The sequence below is a fragment of the Ursus arctos genome, unplaced genomic scaffold, assembly GCF_023065955.2.
Source record: "Ursus arctos isolate Adak ecotype North America unplaced genomic scaffold, UrsArc2.0 scaffold_6, whole genome shotgun sequence".
NCBI lineage: Eukaryota > Metazoa > Chordata > Mammalia > Carnivora > Ursidae > Ursus > Ursus arctos.
In genome coordinates, this window is record NW_026623078.1 from 84,052,500 (window position 1) to 84,072,225 (window position 19,726).

A 19,726-nucleotide genomic window follows, 5' to 3' on the forward strand; every position below is an offset into this window, starting at 1 on the left:
ATGCACCATGAGCATCAGGATGGTGGAGGAAAGGGCCCCCCAGGCAGCAAGCCCATAGTCCGTGGTATGTCAGCAGCAGCGCGGGGAGGCCAGTGGGCAAAGGATGCAGGACAAGGTCTGAGGAAGAGGGCTGGGGGAAGCCAGCCACAGTAAGCACTCGGCTTTCACCCTGGGAAGAGACAAAGTCCTTGGGCGCCTCGGGTAGAGTGGTGCGATCCGACGCAGATGCCAAGAGGAACACTGGCTACCGTGCTGCGACTGGTATGAAGGAAGCCGGAGAGACCAAGCAGGAGGCTACCGAAGTAATCTAGGCAAGAGGCGAGCAGAGTCCACACAAGTACAGAAACAGAAAGGGGTGAGAAACAGTGGATTTCTTCTGAACAACAGAACCAACAAGATTCACCGAGAGGTAAGAGTTACCATGAACTGAAATGGCAGGCCTGTGGGGAAGCAGGCTGGCCAGTGAAGATCTTGGAGGAGACCAGGGGCCCAGCTGGGAGCTCAGAGCGAGCTGCACTCAGACAGGAATCAGAGTCAGCAAACTGGAGAAGGCTGGGGGCAGGAGGCAGAGAGGACGTGAGGGGCCGCACCCTACAGAGCGTGCTCACCTTAGCAGGTCAGGGAGCTGTGGCTGCTCAGACAGCTAGGAGGTGGCCCACCAGGGAGCGGCACATGGAGGTGACAGCCCACCTACAGTGGCTTGAAGGCCCCCGTGTGGCCAAGGGATTACTGGATCTGGGATACTGCAGAGAGTGAGCTGACAGCTACGAGCTCTGGTCAAAGAGTGGGACAGAGTCCCGGTAGCCTGCAGTTACTGGGAATGAAGACAGTGCAAGAGGACGAGACAGGCAGAGGACAGGGTTCAAAAGAGCCAAGGGAGGTGCTGCGACATTCCTATGGTACATGACCTTCATTTTAAAGGCTCATGCTGCTCTCACACAGAAGGTGTAGAGGAGGGTGTGAGAAGCAAAAAGACTGGCCAGGGACCTGAAATAGGCCACCTGAGAAACACTAGTGGCACGGACCCTAAGCTGGTGTTGAAGGACAGAGCCAGGCAGCTTTGGGACACTCGGATGACTGTATGCGGGATGGCAGGAAAACAAGCACCTAGGCAGGATGAGGTCTCTGGATGGAACAGAGGGGTAAACGGAAGGGGCAGACTTGGTGAAAATAAAGTCCCACCGACTCTGGACGTGGGTGCAACCCTTATGTCTTTGGATCTGAACCATCAGGCAGACAGTGGCACACAGATCTGGAGCTCAGGAGAGGACAGGGCTGGGGACAGCACTGTCAGAGTGCACCAGCTGACGGATTCACAGCTGGCTCCCACCAACCAAGTGGAGGTGGGAAAGGAAAGGGGGCCGCGGCCAGGTCAGAAGGCCAAGAGCTGGTTTTAACCAGGGCTGGGGCTGACGGGTGCGTAGGACAGTGTGGAACTTTAGGTATGCTGACGAGGATTAATTACAGTTGCAGATCACACAGTCTAAACTGAAGAGAAGGAAAACAGACTCAAGGTGAGCACGGTTTCACCAGCATATGTTCACGCAGTAAATGCACGGTTAGCCTTGGATGCTGTAAAGAAAAGTCTGGGAAACATATTTTGGGGAATGCCCATCTAAGCACTGGCCATGCGCCAAGGGACTGAAAAGGCCACTCTTACCACAGGCTGAGATGGTATGCAATAGTTGTTCTGACTTCAGGCTTTGCAAACATTCTTGTGGCCTGTTAGGTCCAGCTCTCCATCAGGAGCGTGTAGACCGGCCACAGAGACCTGAGTAAGAGCACAATACCCTAACCACACGGAAACAGACAAAATGGAAATAAAATCTGGTCCGTCCCGTAACTGAGGATACTTCACTCTCTAGCATGTAAGTGGGAAGGCAGCTCTGATTTCTTTGATTTCAACCGTCTGAGGCAGGGAATACTGCTGCCAGCTGCTCACGTGCCCATCAAAGGAGAAAACCAGTGCACAGAAAGCCCCAGAATGCCCTCCAACTCTTCCTACAAGGCAGGACACCATAAAGTAGAATATGGTAGCGGCTGCAAAGGGTGGCTGTCCAAGGAGCATGGGGACTAGAACACAGGGACCAATCATTTCTATTAAGACTAATAAAAAGTCGATGTAGTCACTCGTGCCTCTAAGAGGAATACTGCACTCAGAGCAGATGAATAATGACATGCTGTGATTCGAACCACGTCAAAGAGGTCCAGAAAAGAAGCCAATTCTCTGCCTTGTGGCCAATTCCCAACCAGCCACTTGTTTAGAAACTGACAATACTCTACACTTACACCTGCTCATTTGTGCAATGCTTTCAAAAACGTGTCACCCAAAAGTTTCTCTCTGAAGTGGTGGAGACAGGAGGCTCTCCTTCAAGCCGAGAAGCTCAAGTCTCATCTTGAGCGTCAGACTCACACACATCCACCCACCCACCTGAGGTTTCCACTGGGCTTCCCACACATCTGAAAGTGGACAGGCCATGAAGAGAACTTGTGATTGCGCTCCAGGCTCAGTACCCCCATCTTGGCCCATCTCCCAACTGCTTAAAGGTAGAAACCCAGGTGGCAGCCCCGACCCCTCTTTTCCCTAACCCCTCAAACCCACTATACCCCCAAGTCCTGCTAGTGCTTCTCCAAAATGCATATGGTGTCCTCTGTTGCTTTCCACCACAAGAGCCCCACTCTTGCCGGACCTCTGTGACAGCCCCCCAGGGGTACCATCTACTTACCTGACACACTGATGCCAGGTGCTCTTTTTAAAACATGAACTGATCACCTCACTCTGCAGCTTCAACCCTTGGGTACTTAGGAAACTGAATCATCTAACTATGCAAGTGGGATACTGAGCGTGAGATGCCTCGAGGCCACAGGGTCAGGAGGAAGAACGTGGTGGATGAGAGATTCAGCCTCAGAGAGCAGCAGCCAAGTCCGGGGCCGTGTCGTCACGGGCCACTTAGGGAGGCTCACGGAGGGCACAGCTGCCCTCTCGTCTCCAGCCTCCCTCTACCTCTGCAGCACCCTCAGAGAGAAGTTCTTCTATCACCTCCAGCTTACCAATGAGGAAATGGAGGCACAGAGACAACAAAGACCCCAAATTTCAGAGCTGCATGGCAGAGCCAGGACCGCAGCCCGACCAGCCTAGCACCAGCGTCTATGGTCCCAGTGAGAGCATCTCTCCCTCTCCTGGAGACCGTCAGCTTGGGGGCTGAAGCTGGCTGAGTGACCAGAGCATTGGGGGTGCAGGCATTTCAACAAGCCACAGTTAGGGTAGGAGCCCGGCCAGCACACGGCACACAGCACACACTGGGTGCCTAACAAGTATCTTAAAGGTTGGGCAGGTTCAAGAACAAAGAAAGGACACTGTCCCACCCTATTATCCTTCGCCTTCCATGTAGCACCAAAAATTGCAGCCAAAAGTTTTGGTAGAAGACAGCTGGTGAAATTATGAGGGAGGGAACAAGTGTGCTCATGAGCTCATGGGGTTGGTTCTTTATTACAGCAAACTCGGTGATGTTAGTGTGCAGAACTCCTGCTTTCCAGGGTTTTTTTTTAAACATTACAAAGCTGGTTATAAAAAAAACCTCACATGTAACAGGTAAATATGTGCACGTGTGTAAAAATACAGTGTAGCACCCCCTTGTCCCCTGTGGCTCCTCACTGTTGCACTGATCCCGTGACACGACTGCTCCCCACCCTGCCCCCCTTCAGTGTTCTGTCCTCCCACCGACCGCCAGCAGCAGGACTGCTTGAGGTGGAAATGCGAGGCCGGGTCCTGCTCCTTCGCCCTCCTCCCCCTCAGTGCTCTTCCTGGGCCCATGACTCCACCTTCTGACCTTTCCCTCAGGCAACGGTGTGTTCTGAGGACCTAGGAACACCAAGGAGTGCGCGAATTCTGCGAGGGGATGGAAGCCATCAGCCCCGTGCTCTGGGGCACGTGGCAACTACGAATGTGTTGACACACAGAGGGTCCAAAGCACTCTTTCCCGCATCTGTCTCAGGCAGCCAAGCCCGCGGACAGGTGCCAGCCCCCTGAAGGCTGCTCTCGTAGGCGGCCCGGCACCACGCTAAGAAGCAGAAGTCTTGGATGACAGTGGCCCCAGGATCCATTCAGGACTAGTTCCCTGTGCTCACAGAAACAACCCTGACACCTGGCAACTGCCGCGGCACTTGGTCAGGAGGGAGTGCCCACGCTTTCTCACAGTCTGGACTTCCATGCTGCTCCAAGCCTCCGGTGTCCAAAGCCAGACAAGAACTAGAAAATCCTGCGGTCTGAGGGGGCCCCAGACAGGTTCTTATGAAAAGGATCTTGTAGACAGCACCGGCTGTTTCCTACTGTCTCAGCGAGGAAACAACTCCACAGGATCTAACCTTCTGGACTATGCCCACGTTAATCAATACGCTTCCAGAACCGGCTGGAGCAAGCAAGACCGGTGCGCGTTCTGTCCCTAATTATAGTTTCAACCCTCGCTTTGTGTAGGCCTGGATTTAGGAAACAAGGCGTCTATCTATGAATGCTGTTCAGTTTGAAACCAATCCCTGGAGAGAGAGAAAACCACGCAGAATGTGATACTTCTTCAGCATGAGGTTGGATCATTAGGAATCGCTACTACTTAGCCACTGTGAACAACGAAGTAATTTTATATTAGTCAGCCTAATATTTATCAGATGCTGCTAGCAGCAACGAACTTGCAGGGCTTCCCAGATGAAAAGGTTATATAACATAATGGTAAAGAAAATTTGCAATAAAGGAACAATAGGTGGAGAATACATTAACTGAATTCTTTCATCCACCCACCCATCAAATGCTAAATACAGATGTATTAACAGTGTGTGCAAAGCGTGTTTCTCTAACTGAGCTATATCTGGCATACGACATTGCATTAGTTTCGGGTGCATAACACAGTGACTCAGTACTTACACACACTGCGAAACCACCACCCCAATAAGTCTAGCGAACATCCATCCCCTCACATAGTTACCAATTTTATTTTCTGGTGATGACAACTTTTAAGACTAACTCTCTTGGCAACGTTCAGGTATGCACTACAGTATTATTAACTATAGTTACACGTACATGACATGCCCGTGACTTACTGATTTTATAATTGGGAGTCTGTATCTTTGACCACCTTCACCCATTTCACCAACCCCCCCCCCCCCCCGCTCTGGCAACCAACTTGTTCTCTGTATCTATGACCTTGGGGTTTGTTTTTAGGGTCTACATTTAAGTGCGATCACACAGTGTTTGTCTTTTCTGACTTATTTCATGTGGCATAATACACTGAAGTCCATCCGTGTTGTCACAAATGGTAAGATTTCTTCCTTTGTTTTTATGGCTTCGTATCTGTTCATCCATCAATCTACTCCCCCTGGCGCCCCCATGCCTCCCGGCAGGCAGATGTCAAGAACTGATGAATGCAAACGACCGCTAAGCCAGGCATTTCTGTGCTTCATAATAATGTTAAGCCTGCAACAGTCACCTGTTAATCTTAGAAATGAGAATCAGGACTATTTTCTCTGAGAATGAAACTAAGTGTTCCTGACAGTATTCTAGGAAACCACTATTACTTGGGAAGTGTACAGATGCTTCAAAGGACTGTTGACTACGGACCTCTTAGCATTTCTACTTCTGAAATTAGATTTCTACTGTGAATTATATTCAAATAAATTGAAATTTGGCTATTCTAGTTGTCACCTCATTTTAGATTTACACAAAAGCTGCAAGGACAGGACTCAGAGCCCCCTTAACGCCCCCTACCCCATTTCCCTGCAGCCAACCTCACGGGACACTAGCACATTTGTGCAGAACACTGGGACTAGCTCCTAAACCTCGGCCTCTAACTCCAGACTCACTGGGCTGCCCACTAACACACTTTACACTACTGCAGGGCCTCACGCTGCATTTACTCATGTCTCCTCTGTGTCTTCTGGCCGGGACAGCTTCATGACATTCCTCAGGTTGGGTATGACTTGTTAGTTTTACTCGTACAGGGCTTTTAAAGATGTGTCTCCAGCACTACTATGATCAAAGAAACAGAAACTTAAAATATCTTGTAAATTATTCTTAGTAATAGAGGCACATACACCCCCTATTCTGTTCTGTTTCCCACCATAGCTTACTTAAGTTCCATCAAATACAACGAGGTACTCTCTCAGCTCTCCAACGTGAGCCTTTGGAATAGCTATGTTGGGGAAAGCAAGCATTAATGGATCTGGCCATTCCACAGGACTGCTCGGGATGAAACAAGAAGCTGATGTGGATTTCTGCTAGTGGAAGTTCCACTGGCATTGGTTTTGAAGCAAGGACCCTGTACCGCCGCTGTTCCCCCACATGGGCACTGGCTGAGGGCGGTGCTCGGGACTTGGGTGGTGATGGGTGCAGCGCTGAAATGTTGGTCTATGGAAATGAACTACTGATTAAGCTATTTAAGAAGCCAAACAGACTTTGTTTTACAAAATGACATTAGAAAGCAGGTGGGAAGTGAGTTCTGCTGAACTTGGGTGAATCTATACTGCTCAATGAATCCATACCTACACCAAGCAGTAGCTAAAAATTCTATTCTCCCCTGCTTGCAACAAAATCAGCAGCGACTGAACTTCTCAAAACACAACTGCTCTTTATTTGGTTCAGAGCAAGTTTTCTCAAGTTCCCCACGGTCGGTGCCTCCCTTTCTGCTCCCATGGAAGCCACAGCGCCCATGCCCGATCACTGCACGTCCCTTACCCCCCAGCCCTGCCTGCTTCCACTGTCCTCCCTGCTACTGTCAGGCCCACGCTCTGAAAGCCACAAGTGATCAGGCCCACAGCCCGCTGTGAGAGCTGCTGCAGGTCTCAGCCGCCCTCAGACTCGGCCACCCTGACGCCGCAGTCAGCAGCGGTGGCAGGACAGGGAGGCCAGTCATCAGGACAGATCCGAGGGCCAGCCTGCAAGAGGCCTGGAGGGACGAGTCCAGTCAGGGAAGGGGGCAGGTGCACAGCAGCAAGCGTGCGGGGCTCTTGGAGCCGCTCTCCTGAGCAGGCCTTCCTTCCACGGCGCCCCTCCCTACACGGCTCCCCACTAACTCGACTCATCTTCCCAGTTGCTCTTCAAGCTGTCCACTCTGTCGCCTGAGTGAGATCTACCTAACGTTACCGAGTGCCAGGCACGGCACTCATGGTGGAGAATGCAGCAGGCATCATCGGGACCCTCGTGGATCTTAACACACAGTGGAGGCAGGCAGACAAAATGCAGGCGAGGAAAGAACTGTGAATCCGAATTTGAGAAAGTAAAGATTAAGACTCTGAGCAGGGTCCTGAGAGAGGAGGACAGTCCCCCGGCTTTACGGGGGGCGGTGAGGAGACTGTGCGAAGGCGTGTGGAAGCCAGGTCTGGGACAGCCTGCTGTGGGGATGGGGCGCTGGGGGAGGCTCAGGCCCGATCCCCCGAGGACCACCTCAGGTGCTGCGGGTCACCGGGGCTACACCTGCACCAGGGCACCTGTGACCTGTGCCCGGGAGCTCCTTGTTTGGAGTATGAGCATCCTTTTTAAATGTCACTTGACAGCGGTCACACCTTTTGTAACAACTGATTATCCGTACACAGCTTTGAGGAGAATGCAGGAACTGTGAGGCTGCCCTGGGGCTCACACCTGAGAGCAGCTCAGGACACTACTGACATGACGCAGCCACTTTCACATAACTTTCCCGCTTTTCAATTTCACATTGGCTAGTGCACTTTTCTATTCGGTGAAATGTAAATTTGGTAAAGAACTGTGTTTTCTACTTGTGTGAATGCCTCCTCCCCGCCCCACCTGCCAGCAAACTGCAGAGTCAGACACAGGGGCATCCCTTCCACTCAAGGATCTATCTTCCTAGGCCTTCTCGGCACCACAGCACGACTCTCCAGGTCAAACCGAGTCTTCCGTCCTCCCAGCCCCAGGAGTACAGCCAGCCCGTACCTAATAACCCTCCGGAAGGACACAACTCCACCGTTCTCACCTCCAAACACCCTGGACTTCTCCTCCAACCCCTCCCACCACACCAAACCTCGCTTAAAGCTCTTTGTCCTCTGCCTGCCACCCCCGAGCCACCTCGTTCATGCCAATGGTCTGCGTACTCCCCCCCCCCCCCCCGCATCGCTGTGCCTGGCCTTGATCACCTGCTTGGAGTGCACTGCAAGAGCTGGCTCCCCACCGATTCACTCGATTCACTCGAGCCTTTCCTTTCGTGAGTAGATCAGGAAACTTGAATGAAAATAAAAGACCAGGATAGCGACACTAGAAAAAGAGCCTGAAACATTACAGAGAAGTATACTTCTCTGCTCTTAACTGTGTTTGATACATTTGTAGAGTACTTTATACTTTAAAACAAACACTTCCATATCTGCTTTCCACTAGATTACTGAGAAGCTGTATTGAGAAAGGGAGGCCAGTACTACCTCCTCCATGACACTAGAGCAAGCAGCACCCAGAGGCCTGCACACACGGCCTTTGTCACCTACTGCACTGGGGAAATTGTACCAACACTATGACCCAGTAACAGGCCATGGGACACAGTCGACAATATGTAAGGGACAAACAGTAACAGCACAATGGGCAAGAAGCCCTTGTGCAGAAAAGATTAATGCGAGCGCACCTGGGCAGCTCAGACGGTGAAGCGGCTGCCTTCGGCTCAGGTCATGATCTCACCATGCTGGGATTGAGCCCTGAGTCGCGCTCCCTGCTCAGGGTGGAGTCTGCTTGCCTCTCTCCCTCTGACCCTCCCTGCTGCTTGTGCTCTTTCTCTCTCTCTCAAATAAATAAAAGCTCAAAAATAAATAAGTAAATGATTAATGCAATAAAAACTGCTGGACTTGGCATTTTATCATTATGAATTATGAGTAAGAAGCTCGGTGCTCCTTCTCCTCTTCATACTAGGTGACACCTAGTGAGTTCTGTTGGTGTTCATTGTTCTCAGACTTTATGTTTATGAATTCATTAATCCTTGTATGAAGCCCAAGTGTTAGAAAGTGGTTTCATCCCCACTTTACAGATGTGGAAACTAAAATACAGTAAAATTAAGTAACTTGGCCAAAGTCCCATGCAATTCATGGTGATGAAGTCAGAATTTTCACCAAGGCAGTGTGGCTTCAGAGCGGGCTTTCTGGTCCAACATGCTACATTCTCTTGTAACATGGATTTTAGCCTGCTTGGATGGTTTTCCGTGTGACTAATCTGGTACAGATCACCACCTCTGTGATAAAAAGTTAGAGCAATAACAGCCACCATTTATATATAAACCGCATTGCTACAGATACTGTGGTAACATACATATATTAATCTGTTAAATATTCACTCCAACCCTACAAAATACTATTTTCTTCATTGTAGAAATAAGAAACAGGACCGAGACCATGGGTCTCCTAAATGGCAAAGCTCCCCTGAGCTGGACTCTATCCTGACCAAAGCCTATGCCCTCCCTCCACACTTGAATGTCTTAGCATGTGCTCTGGATTGGCCGGAAACCACAGCTCAGAGCCCCAGAGTGTCCCTCCCCTGTGGTTCCCTCTGCAGGGAGGGAGAGAAGATGATGCTCTGCATAAGTCACTCACAAGGAGGAGCGCCCACGTGCTTGAAACAGAAGAGAGAGCTTTACAACGCACTTACACGTGCACGTGTGTGCGCAGACACACAAACATTCCACTACCACCTGCTCCGTTTACATGCTGCGTCTTCACGTGCGTGTATCAACATACCTGAGGCCATAAAGACTGAGGTGACAAAGCCTACCGCGCACGCAACGTTCTTAGTCTTGACTTAGCTGGGCATCACGCGTAATCAACAAGTAGAACCGTGGCTTTGTGGGAGAAAGCTGTGCCTACAAAAATCTACTTGCCATTGACAGGAGCAAAATAACTATCAGCCTTTTTACATTGTAACTTTTACACGTAAGGGAGAAAACCACATACCACGGGGAGGTATTTACATAACGTGGTCATCTGATTACGATAAAGCAGATTCTAATTACCTTGACAGAATCCAGTAAACTCCTAGGAAAAAATCGCTTCAAACCAACATCTTTTCTGAAACATAAAAAGAAGCGTATTAACAAATAACACCACCAAGTCAATTAACATAATGACATTCTTGCAAGAACATAAATGCAATTTAAATTATTTATCCTTCCACGTATTATTCCGGAAGGAAGGAAGTAAAATAAAGCTCCAATTTATCAGCATAGTCAGGGAAGGGGTGGGACAAATCATTTTCTAGATATGAGTAGAAAACATCAATACAAGTTGCTTTCAGTAGAACATCTTTTTCCTGTTTTAACCCTCACTGTTGAAAACCATTCTACAATTGTGCCTCTTGGCAGATGGTGATGTTTGAGTAAACACTGCTTGAAGGTTTGCCTTATAAACACCAGTTCCTACCGGGTGACACTGTATTTGTAGACAAAGCAGACTGGCTGGAGAAGGAAAAGGTTTGGGATACACCATGGAAGCTTAAAAAAAATTCCTCGAATTAATCCTAAAAGTTGACTATTTTTTAAGTAAACTTTTTTTTGATTAAGGGATTCATTCATCTAACCAAAGTTAGGAAACGAAAAGCGAGAAATTAGATGATTTGCCTAAAGTCAGAAAGCTAAAAGTGTGGAAAGGTTGGAAGTCCCAGTGATTTTCTTTAGATTAGGCTACAGAATTGATCATTACTATCATGAGCCTCAAAACACTCTGGCCAAGAAGACAGACCAGAAAGACTAGCTCATCCTTTTTCTACTTCCTTTGGTACCGAGTGTGCCGGGATTTTTGGTCACTAGATGGCCCTCGTGTTCTAGTAAAATCAAACAGCCTGTGCAGCCTTCAGGGACTGTCTGGAGGCAGGTGGTGGACATAAAAGGATCAAGAAGGAGAAACCTGAACAGTGGTATCTTTTCAGAATTACACAAGGAATATACAAGCTAAATAGACAATATTTTTTAAAATACAAAAGAGATGACTTCTTTATCCATGATTGTAAGTTAGCCGGCATTATAAATGAAACTACAGAAATCACATGGAGTTTACATGGTTGATCCTATAACCAAACATTTCAACCCCCTTTACTATAATCCGACTACTAGTCAGTACTTGCTAAATCCAAAACTGGTCTCGGTTCCCATTCTTTTTCATTGTTACTATGTCTACGATATGCTTCTGAAATTCTTTCTCGACTTCCAGGACATACTGTTTTCTGGTTCTACCTCCCAGTTAATTCATACAACCCTGGTTTTCCATTTATTTTTCTAACCACTTAGCTTTGTAACTTCCCTTCCTTATCTTTTCAGATCTGCATCATCTACTGTGATCACAGGTTATCAAAGAGGGAGAAGTGTCCCCCGAGGGGTCTTCCCTTTCTTGCTGCCTCCTAAACACCCAGGGACTTAGCATTTAAGGGTTTGGGGGCAGCCACTATGGGAAGCAGTACAATGAACATGTAAAGAGAAACACTCTAGAATTTTTAGGCACCATTCCTGAGCACTGTCTCCCCTACTTTCCTTTCTGGGCAACTGTTCCATGCTAAAAAACAGTTTTCATACAGAGAGCTCTGGGCTGGAATCTTCACGTTGCTACAGGATGGATCTGGCTATTATTAAACACCTATACACCTGAGGTTATCTATTTGTAAACCGGGAACGCTAAATCCTGCTGCAAACAGTGGTGCTGAGGATGAAATAAGAGGGTGTTAAGTCCCTACCACTCTTTCCTCCAGAAATACTGTACGTGCCTCTCCTGTCCGGTGAGAGTTCAGGCCACATGTCTGACTCCCTGTTGTATGAGCAGAGGGAGGTGTGACCCTTTTCCACCGTAAGCAGAATATACGGGGCGGGGGGGGGGGGGGGAGGATAAAACCGGAAGAGTAGGTGGGAAGAAGGCTGGCAGGTGCCCAGGGAAGAGGTGGTGGGAGGGCAGGCAGCAGAGGAAGTGAGAAGGGAAGATATTCAGACCTGTGGACACCAGGCCAAGAGTGCCCAATGACTGGACATGTGTGAGAGGACTCCATGCACGGAGAAGGGGAGGCTGGGGGTGGGTTCTGTTTCAGATGTGTGGGGTGCAAGCAAGGTGCACATGGCCTCCTAGTGGGGATTTCAAGGAGGCAGTTGGCCACCAAAGTCTGGGAAGGATGAGGGGGAAGACCAGGGCAGGGGATGTCCTCTTCCCAACTGTGAGACCAGCGTCACCGTTAGTCAAACAGGTAACGCACCTACTTTTCTTAGAGTCAAGTAGAAAGCAAAGAATTTATCACACTCATTTCTGTCACAAATGGGGGAAATTAAAGATGAACCCAAAGGGTTGTATGTTTCATGAAAAATGAGAGCGGGCATATTTCTTTGCGAAAAATGAAACCTATTTCTAGGTGTTATTTTTATTTCCAAGGTGAAGACAGCTCCATTTGGGGAAAACAAAAGCTAAGGCTAACTAATGCTGGCAAGTATACAGTTTAGTTTTTCCAACTGTTTTAGAGCAATGGATTTATAACATTTATCCATATGTTAGAACTCTTTTAAATGTGACACCTGGGGCACCTGGGTGGCTCAGCTGGTTAAGCATCTGCCTTCAGCTCAGGTCATGATCCCGGAGTCCTGGGATCAAGCCCCACGTCAGGCTCCCCGCTGAGAGGGGAGTCTACTTCTCTCTCTCCCCCTTTGCCTCTCCCCCCTCCACTTGTTCTCTCTCACTCTGCTCTCAAATAAATTTTTTTAAAAATCTTTAAAAAGTTGTTTTTAAATCTTAAAAAAAAAATGTGACACCTGGCAAGTGAGAAACTAAAAATGAGGCTAAAGTACGCGAAATCATCAGAAAAGTTCAACAACACACACCCATTAATTTAATCAGGAAGCCAGTCTACTTTAGGCTTCATGGTGGAGGACTCTGAGGAACCCCGAGGAGCACCTCAGGCGCCTCGTTCACAGTGTTAGGGAGAGCCTATTACAGACATCCAAATTTAAACCCTCTCCTAGGACACCCAGGGCCAGGCAGCCTGTCCTACTTTGAGTGTGAGGCTGCCTCTCTGAGCCATGCGTGTCTGGCACTGGGTGACGGCATGCCCTCTGATGTGTAGCTGATGAGCTTTTAGCTTCCTGTGTCATGAACCTCACCTGAGCCCAAACTCCACACAAGTGAGAGATGACGTGAATCAAACAATAAAACCTACTGGGGCGCCTGGGTGGCTCAGTTAGTTAAGTGTCTGCCTTTGGCTCAGGTCATGATCCCAGGGTCCTGGGATCAAGTCCCACATCAGGCTCCTTGCTCAGTGGGCAATCTGCTTCTCCCTCTCCCTCTGCCCGCTGCTCCCCCTGCTTGTGCTCTCTGTCTCTCTGTCGAACAAATAAATAACATCTTTTAATTAAAAAAACAATAAAAACTACTTACATGTCTTCAACAAAATACAGCTATTTTATGACAAGGTAATTCTTTACTATACACATAATTGTCAAGGTGTAGACCCTAAATTCACATAAACTCACTGGACAAAAACTAGCTCCGTGAAACTTTTAGAATACTGCCAAACCCCAATTCCCAAATCAAGCATTAGATTGCGTGATTCCCACAAATGTACAAAGGAAATTTCCAAACCCACACACAGCTGATAAGATATTAATATTAGGTGAGAGCTGTACTATTCGCTACAGTAGTTATGTGATGCAATATATACTTAAGTTAGCTAAAATTAATCTATGAATCTAGTTCCCTGTCGTGGTGGCTACATGTCAGGTGCTCAGCGGCCTCACATGGGGCGTGGCTGCCACGCTGTCCCCGGGCAGAGAGGACACTGCCGCCACAGTGGGACACCGCACTGGGCTGCAGCAGTAAATCCAGGACGTCAGGCACCCTGATTCTCCAGGGCTCGGGGCCATGGGTGGAGGGCTCCCCAGTAAGCACAGGGGTGAGCGGAACAGACAGACGCTGGGTGTAGCTGCACACCCAGCACAGTGACCACAGGATGACCACGTGGCACTCCAACCTCCTGCAGCCAGAGGAAGGCGTCCCAGGACGATGGGCAGCAGGGCAGCGGACCTTCCAGAATGGAGCTGGGAGTCACACCAGCGGCCTTCAGCTGGGACGGCCTGTCCCTGTGCAGCAGGAAGCTTCTGATGACTACTCTTCCTACTTTTCTCTCAGGATTAGCAGAAAGAGTTTCTGTAACTTGGTCTCTAAGCTTCACATTATTTTGATGTGAAGCTTCAAAGAAAGCAAGGCTGCCCTCACCTGCCTACTTACACCAGGCACCATGCTGGAAAACGGGGCAGAACAATCCGCACACACCCCCTTTCCTCAGGGGAGACACAGGGTCAACAATCAACTCACAGAGCTGCTGTCAGACAATAAGGCCCCAAAACCAATAAGTCTGCTTGTTGCGATCCAGGTTTTCTGGAGCTTAAAATTATAGTTGTGATCAATTTTAAACCAGAATCTTCTTAATGTTTCATTTACCTCTGTCCTTTCCAGGAACGATTTAAACCACTGCTGACTGACAAGGACTTGGTGAAGCCTCCAAGCTCTGCCCCTCCATGTGTCAGGGCTGCCCACCCGCTTCCAGGCATTGCCCTTCCACAGCCCCTCCCCATAGAGAACTCCAGCAGGCGGCAGTCCTCAGCACCTGCAGCCTCTCCCTGACACTCAGGGTCAACCACACAGCAGGAGGAACTCTCCAGAGTGCACAGCTCCTGCCTAGACACTCCCAGCCCGTGGCCGTGTCCTGCACACGTGCATCTGAGTGCACAGGTCCTACCAGAGCAGGCTTTGGGAGACCAGAGTATGGAATAAGCTTCACTGTAAGTAAAGTCTTATGTCAAAGATAAATTTACTTCCCCTTTGGCACCACTTCTGAGAAGTCCCTGGCCTTGTCTGTTGGCGTTGGGTAACTAATCTGTGGACATAATTCCTCAAAGATTTAAAGCCCAGGCAAAAAAGCAACCACAACTGACGGTAAAATACAACTAAAATGTGCATTTTCATACAGCATCCCTATGTCATCCTTGCTCTGAGTATCTTTAATATAAAAAAACCACTGAAATATTTAACCTCTAAAATACCTTAAGCCTCTTAAAAACTGATAAATATGAAAATTCTCTAACTGCAGTACAGACTGCTATTCACTTCTGAATGGCGTTCTCTCCCTCCTCCTGGGTACGAAGCTGTCTGATGGCCTGGCACGGTACTATGTTCCTCTCTTGTAGCCAGCTGTGACCATGTGACTATGACTCAGCCCATGTCCCTCTAAGGGAAAGTACTACATACACACCTGTGTCCTTGCAGGGAGGGGAAAGAAAGAGGGTGCCCATTTCTTCCTCCTCTAGGAGGCTGGAATACAAACGTGATTGGTAGGGTCCACCAGCCATCCTAGGTCATGGGGGGGCGGGTATGGGGGCATGCTGTGGAAGATGGGATGGCAAGATTAAAGAGGTCTGGCACTCGGGTGATGAGGAACAGTGACCGCCTAGGACTTGTAGGATTTGTTTTGTATGAAAGAGAAATGCCCTTTTATCTCAGTTAAGCCACTGTTAAATTCATGCCAAATCCATCGGCATTTTCTTTTATATATTATAGGTAACTAAAGAAAGCATTAGATTGCTATTAGGAAGACAATGAAAAAATGAAAACAATGCAAACTTACAATTAACCTCAATTAATTTTAAATCATGAATTTTTTTTCATTCAAGAAATACCGATAGTGGGAATACCACATAAATGTCAGACGCCGCTAGGCGACGGGAATAGCAGGAGGGCACTCTATCCGTGAAGCTGACAGTCTAGCAGAGAACAGACACAAGTACACAAACAACTACAGAGGAACACACCACACGCAAAGATGACTAAAAACACATCTCTTTAAAAAGCGAACCACATAATAAGGAAATGAGCAGAACTGAAAAGTGAAGTAGTTCCTATAAAGTGACCGCACAGTCTGTAGTTTCAACACGAATCAGTGGTATGTAAAATTCTTCCTTCAATGACATCACAGTAGGAACCATAATTTAAACACGGTTTTATTAGCTTATTTTAGTTAATTTGTCATTGTCCCGATGCGCTTGTTAGCTTGAGTACAAAACATTTTTCTTAAAACCTGTGATCTGACCTCCTGTGGCAGCTGCCTTCCTCTCCCGCCTTGCCTCTACTCATAAAGGTACAAAGGAAGTGTCGTCCATCTGCAGGCCACTCCGCTCCCTGGAAGCGTGCACCCTCAGGAGGCCATGCTCTGGGGCCGGGGCTGGGGGTCACCACCATACACCTCCCCTTTGTCTACACAGAAGGCACACTGGTTCTATCAAGGTTGGAAAGACATGGAAAGACTAGCTCTTTAGTTAGTTTAAAGAAAAACTACAGAAGGCCCCACATAGTGCTTTCCCCACTCTAAGAGGTTGGCCCAATTATCTTCAGCATGATTCAAAAGAGTTATTTAGAAACCTGGTAAAGTTGAAGGGGTATTCTTCATTAGGTTATAAACAACTGAGATTGTCTTTAAATTTTCTCGCAGAAACTAGGCAACCCTGTAGACTATTTCACAATTTTTTTCTCCTTACTGGCAGGGAAAAAGAGAACCCGAAAATAAACTAATAGGAAACAAGTGATACTCTGCATTTGTGTAGAATTCTTTTCTGTACCAGAAAATATACACCTTTCTAAGTGGCCTCAAGTTACCAGCAATACTCAGTAGGAAAGAGAAATGCTGAGGCCCTGGAGGACCTAGGCTGCCCGGTCCCTGGGGCAGGATGATGACCAGAGTCTGCTCAGAGCCAGACGACCCATTCAGCGGGCACCACATGTAAAGCCCCGGTATCAGCCTTCCCGACAGTAGTGTGGAAAGACAGAACCAAAGGAACAGCTTCATAGATTTTTAAAGTATTGGGAAAATACCACAATGAGTCAAGAATTGTTCATGGAGTAAAGCCACCTTTCGAGATGTCAGAAATAGAACTTTATCACCAAAGATACATATAGAAGAATTTTTAAATAATGTACCTCAAGAAAAAGGAAAGCTGACACCAGAAGGTAGGCTGCGCTAGGGCAGAGACTGTGTACACAGCACGGCGACAAACAGGCAGACCTGCAGACCCAGCCTGGCATGTGCTAAGGGCTGGTGGTGAGGAGCCTGGGACTGCCGGCTGCAGGCACCTGCTCTGGGGCTTCTGGACGGGATGCCGTCTGAAGGTGGGGGGGGGGGGGGTGGATGACCTGGTGCTCTGGCACTGGGCCTGGACCCGAGGGAGGCTGCAGCTGTGCCATTCACCCCTGGCTCTCGAACAAGCCCCTCTGGAGCCCCGCTTGCTGAACCTTGGCCCACCAGCTCTGAGTCAAGCGACCTGGATGCTGGAGTGAGTCAGAGGAGGAGCCAACAGAGACACTTCTGGCACCATCACATGCACAAGGATGCAACAAAAGGTAATTGGGAACAAAGAGCAGATCACTTCCCAAGAAATGAACTTGGAATTGAAAAGTATCAATGGTGAAATGAAATGTGAGCCGATACGGTATGATAGAAAGATTACTTAGAAGGGAATGAAAGGCTTAGAAGACAGTCTAGAGAAATGACACACACCCCATCACAGGGAGAAACAGATGGAAAATACGAAACATGTTAAGAGTTACAAAGGTCCAAATGTATCTAGTTGACAATTCCAGAGCTGATGGCATATACTTTTCGGATGAAAAATGTGAATCCACAGAATCAAGCAGCACACCTTGTTCCAAGCTGGGTCATGAACAAAATGCATGAGGCACGAGTGAGACTCGAAGAGCCATGCAAAGATCTGAAAGGAAAGACGGACCACTGAGAAATGGCAGCACATCTGTCAACAGCCGTACTGGAACATGATCTTTCAAGTGTGGAGCAAATACAGCGTCTGAGGAAAAGGATGCTGGAAGGGTGGTCTGAGGTAGACACAAGAATGTGTAAAAGATAAAATGGTACACATGGCGCCAAATGAACAATGTCTGCATGAGCTTATAATAACATGTCTAACATGTGGGGCTTAAGTAAAGACAGAACTAACATATGGGTGAAACAGCGTGCGAGTTGGGAGGAGGTGCAGAGAGTTAGGAGGTCCAGAGGTCCTTACACTACAGAAGAGAGGGTGAAGAGAATTTTAAGATCTAGATTTGGCTAAGTTAATATAGAAGGTTAAAATGTAAGGGTAACTAATAAAAGAACAGAAATAGTTCATAAATTTCCAAATCCTTAGAGAAGAAAATTTGGAATAAGAAAACCCATTAAGAAATAAACATTAAAAAAGAAAGAAAGAAAGAAAGAAAGAAAGAAAGAAAGAAAGAAAGAAAGAAAGAAAGAAAGAAAGAAAACCACACACACACACCCCCCAAAAAAAAGTTTTGGGGGAAAAAAAAGAACAATAGAAATAAAGACAACACAAGCCAGTCCAAATACATCGTTTATCCTAATAAATACGAATGGATTAAATCCATCAGTTAAAAGACACACATTCTGGATTTGAGAAATCTGGCTCTATGACGCTTATAAGAGACACACCTAAAAGTGTAAGGACGTGATAAAGTGCAAAGTAACAGAAGAAAAGTAATAAAGGGGGGCGCCTGGGTGGCACAGCGGTTAAGCGCCTGCCTTCGGCTCAGGGCGTGATCCTGGCGTTATGGGATCGAGCCCCACATCAGGCTACTCTGCTGTGAGCCTGCTTCTTCCTCTCCCACTCTCCCTGCTTGTGTTCCCTCTCTCGCTGGCTATCTCTGTTAAATAAATAAATAAAATCTTTAAAAAAAAAAAAAAAAAAAAAAAAAAAGAAAAGTAATAAAGGAAAGAACAGAAGAAGTAATATAAGGAAAGAAAATGAAAGCTAGGCCTATGCTAACCTAAAGAAGGCAAAGAAGACTTCAGGGGGAGAAGTCCCCCCAAAACAAGAAAAGTACATATCATTAGGCACCCTGAGGGTAACTGAATAATGACATGAGATTCAATTAACCAAGAAGATAAAAACATTCTGTTTGTGTGTTTCTATGAAAAAGCCACAAATACAAAGCAAACATGAACTGACCAACAGGAGGAACGAGCATAGCCGCTCTCACAGAGGGAGACACACGCCTTCTCAGTTACTGACATGTCAGGAGACAAAAAAAGACCAGGAAAGACAGACGTTAACCAGTTTGAATAGAAAGTCCGTTTTTAAAACCACACTGAAACACTTATAAAAATTGGTCACATAAAGCAAATACAGGAGAATGTTAACTGTAGAATCTAGGGGACAGGTATGCGTATGCTTGCTGCACGGTCCTTTCAAACTCTCTGTGTGTCTGAATGTTTTCGCAGTAAATTACTGGAGGGAAATGATCTTATGCCAGCCCAAAAGACAGTCTCCATGGAAGCCAGAGAAGCTGTTACCACACCAAGAAAACCTCTGAAAAGACTTCTGCCCATTTGGAGATGAGAAAACAGAAATAAATCCACAAAGTTGGAGAACATACATCAGGTCTTCAAACTCAAAACTAAAATGAAAATAACTGGCAGATTTTATTACATTACAAAAAACAAATAAGAAAAAAAGAACAAGTCCTGTATGATGAAAAGCCATATAATCACAGTTGACAGACAATCTGGGAAGAACATACAGAACAAATAATACAAACACAGTTCATATGACAAAAACCTCTTAATATTAATAAGAAAAACATAAATATATGTAAAAACTGTTAAAGAAAATACAGCCAATTTTAAAAAAGGAATAAATAAAATGGCCCACATACGGTAAGGTGTTCAATAACAACAGTA

At 47.2% G+C, this 19,726-nt stretch overlaps 1 protein-coding gene across 13 annotated transcripts in view; it reads right to left on the reverse strand.

The window, feature by feature from the left end:
• PTK2 (protein tyrosine kinase 2) overlaps positions 1–19,726 on the reverse strand; it is a 262,938-nt gene that overhangs the window by 110,112 nt on the left and 133,100 nt on the right. For all 13 annotated transcript variants that reach the window (XM_048212414.2, XM_057308018.1, XM_057308017.1 and 10 more), the window contains one exon: positions 9,981–10,035. In XM_048212414.2, coding sequence (XP_048068371.1) covers positions 9,981–10,035 — 55 coding nt within the window. The remainder of the gene's footprint in view (positions 1–9,980; positions 10,036–19,726) is intronic.